We start from the raw sequence: 9,812 nt of genomic DNA, 5'->3' as shown, positions 1-9,812 counted from the left end.
TATATTGTGCAGAAAATTCATATAGGAAACTCCAGTTAATAGACATTGAGGTATGGTTGTTTTAGAGATCATTCTTTTGATTCATTAGATTTCTTGATACGTTACTATTAGTTTTGTGTTCTTATTTTATAGCTGATTTTGTATACTTTTGTTTTTGTAAGTATGAATAGTAATTTACATTTGAATACTTTCTCTAATGTTGGCTAAGTCTAACTCACTCCCTTTTCATTCTCACTTTTTCCTCTTTGTACTATAGCTAATTTCTTCTGTACTATGATTAATTTGTTTTTCATTTTTCATCATTGATATGTATTTTCTCCTCCTCTTTTTATATTTATTTGATATCTGATTTTGCATACATTTGTTTAATTAAAGGTAATTACATTTGATTCTATATTTATTTTACATTTCATTGCATATTATTATGATGTAATTATCATAAATGGCTAGAAACCGAATGATAAGCATTCAAATTCCAAACAACCCAATTAACCTTTAAATGGCTTTAATAATCGGGGAAACACTGGTACTTTTTATTTTTTTGAATAGAAATAATAATCCCTTAAGAATTTTTTTTTTTGGTAAGCTTAGAATTTTAATGTGAGAAAAAGAAACTGCGGAATTTGATCCCAACAATGACATGTTCAATTTGATTTTTTTCTTTATTTTTCTTATATTTAATTATTTTTTTGCTTATTCAAGTTCACATATGCTGATTTAAATGTATTATTTCTTATATATTTTTTGATAACTGTTTCTGGGCCAGCTGAGCGCATAAACGGATTGTTTCATATTTAATCTATATATTTATACTGATGATTTGTTTTTCTAAAACTTTTATATTAGATGTTAGAAAAATCACAAAAAAATGATAGAATCACAAAAAGTTTATTTAGTATAGATTAACTTTTTCAAAATAATTTATGATATTAATATTAAATTATATTTTAATTTTTTATAACCGCGTGAAGCGCGGGCTAATACACTAGTTTCTATATAATAGAATATGATTCTGTACTTCCAATTGTAAGTTTTCACCTTTACGTTGTGCAATTATCAAGAGAAAAGTACGGAAATTGCGGAAATTTGCTCAAAATAGCCACAAGAATTTACAAAATTTAAATAGCTGCCTGTGATATTTCGATTATGTTAAAAGTCTTATTTGGTCAATCCTGAACTTCCTTCAAGGTTGTCTTTTTTATGTCATTCTTTCTTGTTTATTTTGTTTAATCTCGAAGAACTTCAGAAACTAAAATTGCCCATACTTTGATTTTTACACAAAGATAACATAAATATTGCACGTTCCTCTCTTTCCTTAGCATTGCAAAAGGTAGTTAACAAGGTCATTTTTCTCTTTGCTTGCTTAATCATCTAGTTTGTATTACAAATTTAAACTCTACGACATATTATTGCTTGAGTTTAAGTACTTCAATACACTAATAGTGAAAGTCACCTAAAAATAATTAAAATATATTTTTTTGTAATAGGTATGGTTAGAATTCGTTAAAAATGTATAGATGAGGTAATATACAAAATTTGAGGAAGATTGAAGGTGATTTAGACTGGGTTGGAATCAAATTTGCAGTTAAAATCGAGTCCAAAAATTTCTCTGCGACACATGTATCTAGCATGTATCTCACACACATGTATACATGAATACACGTGAGATACATATACATATGAGATACATATGGATACACAAGACGATACACATCTCATCTTCTTGTGTGTTCATCTTTCACTTGGATTTTGGCTCAATTTTCAATTCAAACTACCTCAAATCTCTATCAAATCGTCAAAAAATAAAGATTCAAGATTCAAACTCCTTGAGATGTACCCAATTTATTACAACAACATCCACTTGAAACAACAGAATCACGCTAGCAGTTTTCTGCTAAAACCTAACTAATTATAAACATAAAGGAATTGGAAAAATACGCTATTAAATGACTACCAACACCTAACACAATATAAACACAACAGAAATGCAAAAATACGCAAGCAGTTGAATACCAAATTTTTCATAACTTAAATAAGCCAAGCAACACAGTGGAGTTAGCCTTTTTCTCACTAGGTTGTACTCAACTCTTCCTCTTGGAATTTCTCACTCCAATGTTCTATCTAATTTACTTTTAAAAAACAACACATTTAAATTTTTAGTTTTAATATTTATCATTAAAGAAAGATGATGTCATCTGGTGATTTTATTTTGTCTAACTGAAATTGATGTTTAAGAGTTAACAATCAACTTGGTTAGTTTTTATTACTATTAAGATCGACTAGAATGAAACAATACAAATAAGAGCTTAAATGCAACAAAAAATAAAATAAAAAATTAATAAAGAGAAACGATTACACAGTATAGGATTAACATCATTAATTAATATACAAAAAGGAAAACTTACGGTCACTGAAATGCTAAGAATCAATTGGCTAATATTGATAGCATTTGGTTATTATTGGTAATATTTTATAAATTGGCTAATATTGGTAGCATTGTTGGACAAACTTGGTAGTTTCCCAATTATCAATATCTGTTTTCGGGCTTTTCAAATATCATTTTCTCCTAGAAACATTTATTGGGATAAAAAAAAGATACCTAAGAAAACTTCAATTCCTTGTCTATGCATTTCGACTTCATCAACTTTTATCAGGATCCTTATAAAAACATGGTAAAATTCAATCCTAGAATATTCTTGATAGTGTTCGACTGATGGTATATTTTGATCATTAATTACGAGGTATAGTCTATCATTAATACCTTCTTAAGTATAGTTGTTCATTAGCTTCCATTAATTCTTAGATAATAGTTTTGCTTCTTCCTAATTGAAGTTAGTTCTTATGTTTAAATGTTTATTAACTTGTCTCGTGCTATTGTATCATTTGCTCTACTTTTTTATTCATATGATCTAGTGCTTGTTAAGTTTGTGCCATTCTTGCAACACTAATTGATCCTCTTATATTTATGGTCATATTTTGTTTCAATCTAATCTGATTCAGAAAGTTCTTACTAAAATTTATTTCATTAATCAACATCAGTAATTGGTTATGCCACTTGAAAATCACATTTTTAATAAACGCTGAAGTTATATACACTGACCGTTAAAAAAAGTTTACACCGTTAGTCCAATTTAACCAGCTATATTATATTACTATTCTATTTTTCAGGTTACCATATTAGGCTTGTTATTAAAATTTAATTCCAATCTTTTATCGTTCCTCATTTTCTTCCAATATTAAAAGGGTTGAAGAAAAACTGACTCCAAAGAGTTAGATCCCCTACCCTTTATTTCCGTTTTGCTTAACCCTGTTGTTTAAGGAAACATGGCAGCAAGAAAATCCAGAAAAATTCAAATGATAGGAGAGCCGGTCAAATGATTATTTATACTAAGGTACTAACTAACAACAACAACAACAACAACAACAACATGATGCCAGTGAAATCCTACAAGAGGAGTCCGGTAAGGATAATATGTACACAGACCTTACTCCTACCTTACGAAGGTAGTAGAGAGACTGAATGTGAATAATATTCATGAGCCAGATACAACATTAATATACGAACCAAGAAGTGGAATGAAGATGAAAGTACAAGCCAAACTATAAGCAAAATATGTGGTGTACCATGCACCAACCAATATAACCAAGTTAAACTGGAAACAAAGTCCTCCACACAACGATTGTAATGGTTTTACAACCAAGTCGAAAATTATAATGATTTTGCCCTCTTCTCCCTCAAAATTAGAACGATAAGTTCAATACCACGAAGAAACTTAAAGCACTCATCGAGTGATTTCACAACTTTTTTGCTGTCTTCTTTTCAAGTTTTGGCATCTGCATGCACACCCAATGCATTCAAGAAACTTCACGTCTTTTTTACTCTTAGTTCACTCTTGTTTAGAGCGGGTTTCTGAAGAATCACCATCTTGGTTTTTCCCTAACTGCTTTATGCTAGCTTTGGCCTCTGCCAGGAATTTAGGATCAGGTTCATGTTTATCTGAGGGTTCTCTCATTGCCAAGCATATATAAAATGCAATAACCACATTGACCGATATGACGGCAACAAATCCACTCACTAATGTCATAGAATGGGGAGACATATCAGTTACACCTGTTCCAGATGGACAATGGTTAATACAGAATCATAATCCCATAAATAACTGATTGCATTCACAGGTCCAACATCGATGGTAAAAGTCCACTATAAAAGCCATCTACAGTTCTACACCCAAAACCATTCAGGAGATGAGTATTACATTAGAGAAACCTTCAAAGGTCTACATATTTAACCCATAAAACATAGACTTAAGTTAATGTTGTGGTTAGTAAAGATAAAACAAATCCTATCATTGACTATACAGGTTTTCAATTACAAGATAGGCTGCCAACAGGAATTGAATTTGTAAATTCAAACAATGCTCAGCAAAATTAACTATATAATGAGGATGAGGAAAAAAAATATGAGAAGGCAAATAAATATGGAAGGACGGAGATTCTGCAGAAGTTTGGAATAAACAGATCACATCTTCAACTTTACATTCTAAGATAACAATTTTTTATTGTGATTCCCTTAATCCAGCAGCAAAAAGTGTCTTAAAGTCTTAAACCCATCCAAATTTAGAACTTCACTTCAGAATAATTGCAAAGGGATTTCTAGTAACTTTTAATTAGTATTATCCAGAAGTCCTCCAAACGGTGTAAGGTTCTCTGGTATACAAAGCATGGATATTAAGCTTGCCTTTTCATATCTATCAAGTTGCAAGCTACTGTACCATGCATTTTATTTTATTTTATTTATATATAAAAATATTAATAGATAGAGCAGGAATCAGCAAGCATTGATTGGGTAATCAACCAGATATGTGTCCTAGAAGCTCAGTACAGCTACACATGGCTGCACCAGGAGGCGAACTGGTCACAAATCCGTCATAAGTACCTGCTATAGTTCATCATCTTCCACTCTATCCAAGTTCTGGTCAATTAATATTTTTGAGAAAAAAAATCTAGTGTGCAATTTAAGACAAAATAAGCAAGGGATACATTTGAGAGTACACTCCTACCAAACCTACACCCCCAGCCAACAAAATAAGAATTCATCTTTTCTCATTTGAGTATTTGAAAAAGGGCAAAAATACAATTAAAATTTTCTTCACAACTTCCCTATTTAACCATGACCAACCTCTCACATTCTCGAGCAGAGCTTGACATTAAATAATCACATAGCAATCAGCAGTAAAACATGACTATTACCATCCCCTTTTCTAATATTCCATTAATTCAAATGATAGAACATGTTCTCAGGCCAAAACATAATTGTGCCTGACACCCAGACAAAGCGCGAAGACGGACTTCGCCTTCCGACCCTGAGAATATATTGACCAAGATGGGTGAAGCACTTATATTCAAGCAACAAAGACTCCGAGGCAGCACATAGTTGAGCAATTAGTTGGAAAAAATCTGCCACATTTTTACTTATGGTCCACGAACTAAATACCACTGAGATCAAATGTAAAAGCACAACAAAGAAAAAAAAAAGGCAAGGTTCTCAAGCATAACAATAAAAAGAAAGGAATAGTCGAAGATTTTGAATAATGAATTAATTAGAAGAAAGTATTCTAGTTATCTAAAACCAATCAATACCTACTTTAGGATGGCCATCAACTGTCATGTGTAATCTTTTATAAAGTAAAATTTGTATCAGGAAAATTAGGGAAAGCTCACCAGGAATTAAGCTGTGGTTAAAGGCGTACAAAATTGCAACGGGAGCTGCCCACATAATCAAAGAAGTGATAAAGAACTTATTCACGACTCCAGCCATAGTGCTACCAGCCTGTGAAATAAAACAGAATACATGAAGTATTACTTGATAAAATCATTTATGGAAGGCCAGGAAAAAGAATTCAATTAAACATGGGGAAAAAGGAAGTTCATAAAATACTTTTGCTTCGAATGGAACAAAAAAATCATTGCAGGCTGAAATCTCATCCATAAGATACAAATTTTTTCCTATTTTGACTTCTTTGAGGTTTCTTTCTTTGCCACAGCTGATTAAAAAAGTTTCTTCCTTTATCTTGGATCTTAGATCAGAAGTATAGGTTCCAATATATGAATTTCAGCTTAAGAATCCAAAACTAAACAAACCTAGATAATAAATGCAGAGATAAAAAGATAACAAAGCTTGAATTTTATGATAAATTAGAGTTCAGTTGATAACCCAATTCACAAGTATGTTTCATTGGCAATCTTGCTTAAATGTATGAACTTCATCTCAAGAACAGAAAATCAAAAACCCAGATAATAAATACAGATAATAATGCAAAAAAGATAACAAAGATTGATTTTTTATGGTAAAAATTAGAGTTCAGTTGATAACCCAATTCACAAGTATGTTTCATTGGCAATCTTGCTTAAATGTATGAACTTCATCTCAAGAACAGAAAACTCAAAAAACCCAGATAATAAATACAGAGATAATGCAAAAAGATAACAAAGATTGAACTTTTATGGTAAAAAAGAGTTCAGTTGATAACCCACGTCACATGTATATTTCATTGGCAATCTTGCTTCATTGTATGAATTTCATCTCGAGAACAAAAAACTCAAAAATCCATATAAATAAATGCAGATATAATGTAAAAAGATACAAAAGATTGAATTTTTATGACAAAATTACAGGTCAGTTGATTACTCTATAGGCAATTATGTGATTTGGCACTAGAGGGAATAGAGAGAAAGTGAAAAAGACAAAAAAAATAAAATTAAAAAAAAAGGTGGGGGTGGGGGGACATACAAGTTGAATCCACAAAGAGAAAAGAGCTATGGTAAGTGTTACAGTAGCATAGCAAATCGTTTGATCTGAGGAGAAGTGTCAGCTACAAATCTGAAAGAATCGCCTATTATTTTTAATCTGTTTTTTTTTAAGAGGGAGGAGCTTTTTGCTATGTTTTTTTAAAGAGGGAGGAGCTTTTTGCTATGTGGGCTTTTAAGATGTGGCTTTGGGGTTGCACTATTACCTTTGGTCTTACCCTCCACGGCATCCACCAAAAGAATATATATAGTCCCTAAAAGAAAATTTTAAAAAAAAATTGCTTAACATAAATGGTACAATAATTTGAGCAATCAAGTATTTCTACCAATCAATTGAAAGACTACATGTTTCTTTGAAATAAATTAATTTATGATTTATTTTATGGCACATAATTACTACTACTATGTGTCACACCTCTTTTTGTGGGGAAAGGATTTTTTTCATTTTAAGTGACATTATTGAGATGGGATTATTTTATTTAATTTAAAGAGTCGTCACTTGGAATAATTGTTAAGGTGTTCCAAGTCACCGCTTTATTTTAAAATCTCAATTCAAGGAAAGTTTGACTATGTTTAAGTCTGCGAAACACAGAAGACCGAGTAAGGAATTCTGTTAAATCGGGAGAAGGTATGAGGCACTCCCGGATTTCGTGGTTTTAGCACGGTCATTTTACAATTACACCTGGTTTAATTATCTGATTATTACATGTTTTAAAACCTATGTGCATTTTTTACCCTTTTTACCGCTTTATTGTACATTTTAAGCAATTATGAAATTTATTTAAAACAATTTATGATGTCGTACACTAGTCGTTATGTACACAGTGTGAACCGCGTGACATGAAATGCACCCACGATTTACAATATGTTTATTAATTTATTTGAAGTGAAGGGTCAAGCCACGCGAACGTGCGCTTGAGTTTGGAATTACGTGCCGCAATTATGCCACGGGAACCGTACCCATAACTGCGACAATTTAATTATTAAGCGCGCCTAAAGTAATTACACATGTTCATGATTGTTTCTAAACTAATTTGAGATTATTGTAAGGTCAAGAGTTATGGAGTGAATTAGTGGAGAAGTGGCGTCAATTAGTTATGAAAGGTAGCTTAGCTTACGGTGGATACTAAGTTAGCTCCACTATTTGTTATTGAGTTGTTGAGCCTTTATTATCGAAAGTATTTGGCCCAAATCCCAAATCACATTCTCAATCTTGCAACGGCCATAAGACAAATTACAAAATGAATTTTTCAGCAAAAAAGCACTATTGCACAAATTAAACTAACCAACTTATACCAAATTTCCATTAACATAGCTAAAATGATGTATTGGAGAACTAGCACACTCATCAAGGAAACATAACTTCATTATGCTTCAAGATCCACGACACAAGACTCCTAATCATATACTCCCTCCATTTCAATTTATGTAAATTTCTTGACTAGGCACGGAGTTTAAGAAAAGAGAGAAGACTTTTGAACTTGTGGTGTAAAATGAGGCACATATATTTTGTGTGGCTATAAATCATTGCATAAAGGTAAATTGTTTTCAAATAAGGAAAAAGGTCATTCTTTTTTGCACGGACTAAAAAGGAAATAAGTTCACATAAATTGAAACGGAGAGAGTATTAATCAAGTAAATGTGAGAAATGAACCTTCTTTAGAGCCAAAAATCCCCTCAAATGCCAAAAATCAAAATCGTGCGACAACCTCAACCGGAAACGACGACCGGAGCTTTCGAAAGCCGCCCTCGACCTCAACTCTCGATGCTGCTGTTTTGTGTGGAAAAAAAAGGGGGCCGTTTTGAAGTGTTTTTGCTGGGTTTTTGCAGGTGGCAAAAGGCTGGTTTTAGGCCTGTTTCGCAACTGTTTTTCAGCCGGGTTTGGATCGTTTTTTGTGGGCTGTTTCGGGTCATTTTTGGGGTCGCTTCGGGTTTCGCAGCTAGCTTTGCTGCGTTTTCGTGACTGGCTTCATGGGGGTTGTTTTTGCTGGTGGTTTGGGGGTTGTTTTAAGGTGGAAGAGAGCAGGTCAGAGAGGGTGAAACTCCAGCAAAACGCCGGCGAGGCTGTGAGCTAGCAGGAAACGATTTACATGGCTTTAGGGCTGGTTTCGGGGTTTCAACAGTGGTTCTACGGTGAAGCTAAGTGAGGAAGATGAAGCTTTTGAGTGTTAAAATTGTGAGGAAAAAGAAGAAATCTGTTACTTTCTCTAAGCTGCTCAAAGAAAAGGCTAAATAGATTAAGGCCAAGAAGAACAGAGGTGCCGCCACCCTTTTGCTTAGCCTTCTAGGTTTCTTTTTCGCTTTTCTCTCTTCAGACTCTATTTTTGCTCTCCGGATCTGTTTCCTCCCTATGGCTATAAACTAGTTGTCACAATATAGCCACTTTAAACTAACAGCCAAATCTAAGCTTATGTTCTTCCATCCTATTTCTCTTGATTCTCATTGGTGCTGACCATTTAATGAGGATTCTTCTCAATGCCAGAAAACATCCAATTAGTCGAATAAGGTTCCTCACACTTGATAAAGTCCAGATTCAATCAACAATCACATAGAGTTGCTCAAAATCTCATGAAATCCAGATTCAATCAACACTCAGCTTTCAATTGAGTTTATTAACATTATATTCATTGTTTGAAATTAAATCTAACAAATAGATTCAGATAATAACAACAGATAAACTAAACAACAACCATGATTCCATATCCATAACAAAACAGATCTGAGAACAATTTTATGAAGAACATACCTAGCTGCACAAGGATCAAATTTAGAAGAGAAGAAAGCCAAATAAAGCTGGAATCAGCAGGTTGGAAGCTTAACAAGCAATCTCCAGCAGAGCAACAGTAGAATTCTAAGTTCAGGAACAAACTTGGAAAAACAAAAACCAGAACAGCAGCAGCTTCGAATAATTTCCCCTTTTTTAAATTTCCTTTTCGATTTCAATTGAGAGTTCTTCACTTTAAATTCTGCTTTTCTCAGATGCTTCAGCGTGTTTTTGAATTCCT

At 32.8% G+C, this 9,812-nt stretch overlaps 1 protein-coding gene across 4 annotated transcripts; it reads right to left on the bottom strand.

The window, feature by feature from the left end:
* Positions 1-3,601: 3,601 nt before the first annotated feature.
* Positions 3,602-9,812, bottom strand: LOC104098133 (uncharacterized). 4 transcript variants are annotated; one of them, XM_009604798.4, is made up of 4 exons: positions 9,554-9,811; positions 7,014-7,061; positions 5,722-5,830; positions 3,602-4,111 (listed from the first exon to the last, which is right to left on the bottom strand). In XM_009604798.4, the coding sequence occupies exons 2-4, from the start codon at positions 7,035-7,037 to the stop codon at positions 3,888-3,890; spliced, it is 357 nt and encodes a 118-aa protein (XP_009603093.1). In that variant the 5' UTR covers positions 7,038-7,061; positions 9,554-9,811; the 3' UTR covers positions 3,602-3,887. The 4 variants fall into 4 exon arrangements, with proteins under 4 accessions (XP_009603093.1, XP_009603094.1, XP_018626969.1 ...); XM_009604799.4 differs by lacking the exon at positions 7,014-7,061 and having other exon boundaries at positions 9,554-9,812; XM_018771453.3 differs by lacking the exons at positions 7,014-7,061; positions 9,554-9,811 and adding an exon at positions 6,791-6,930.

Source organism: Nicotiana tomentosiformis, chromosome 11, assembly GCF_000390325.3.
Source record: "Nicotiana tomentosiformis chromosome 11, ASM39032v3, whole genome shotgun sequence".
NCBI lineage: Eukaryota > Viridiplantae > Streptophyta > Magnoliopsida > Solanales > Solanaceae > Nicotiana > Nicotiana tomentosiformis.
Note: the sequence above shows the minus strand (reverse complement) of the source record. Positions and strands in the feature narration are given on the sequence as shown.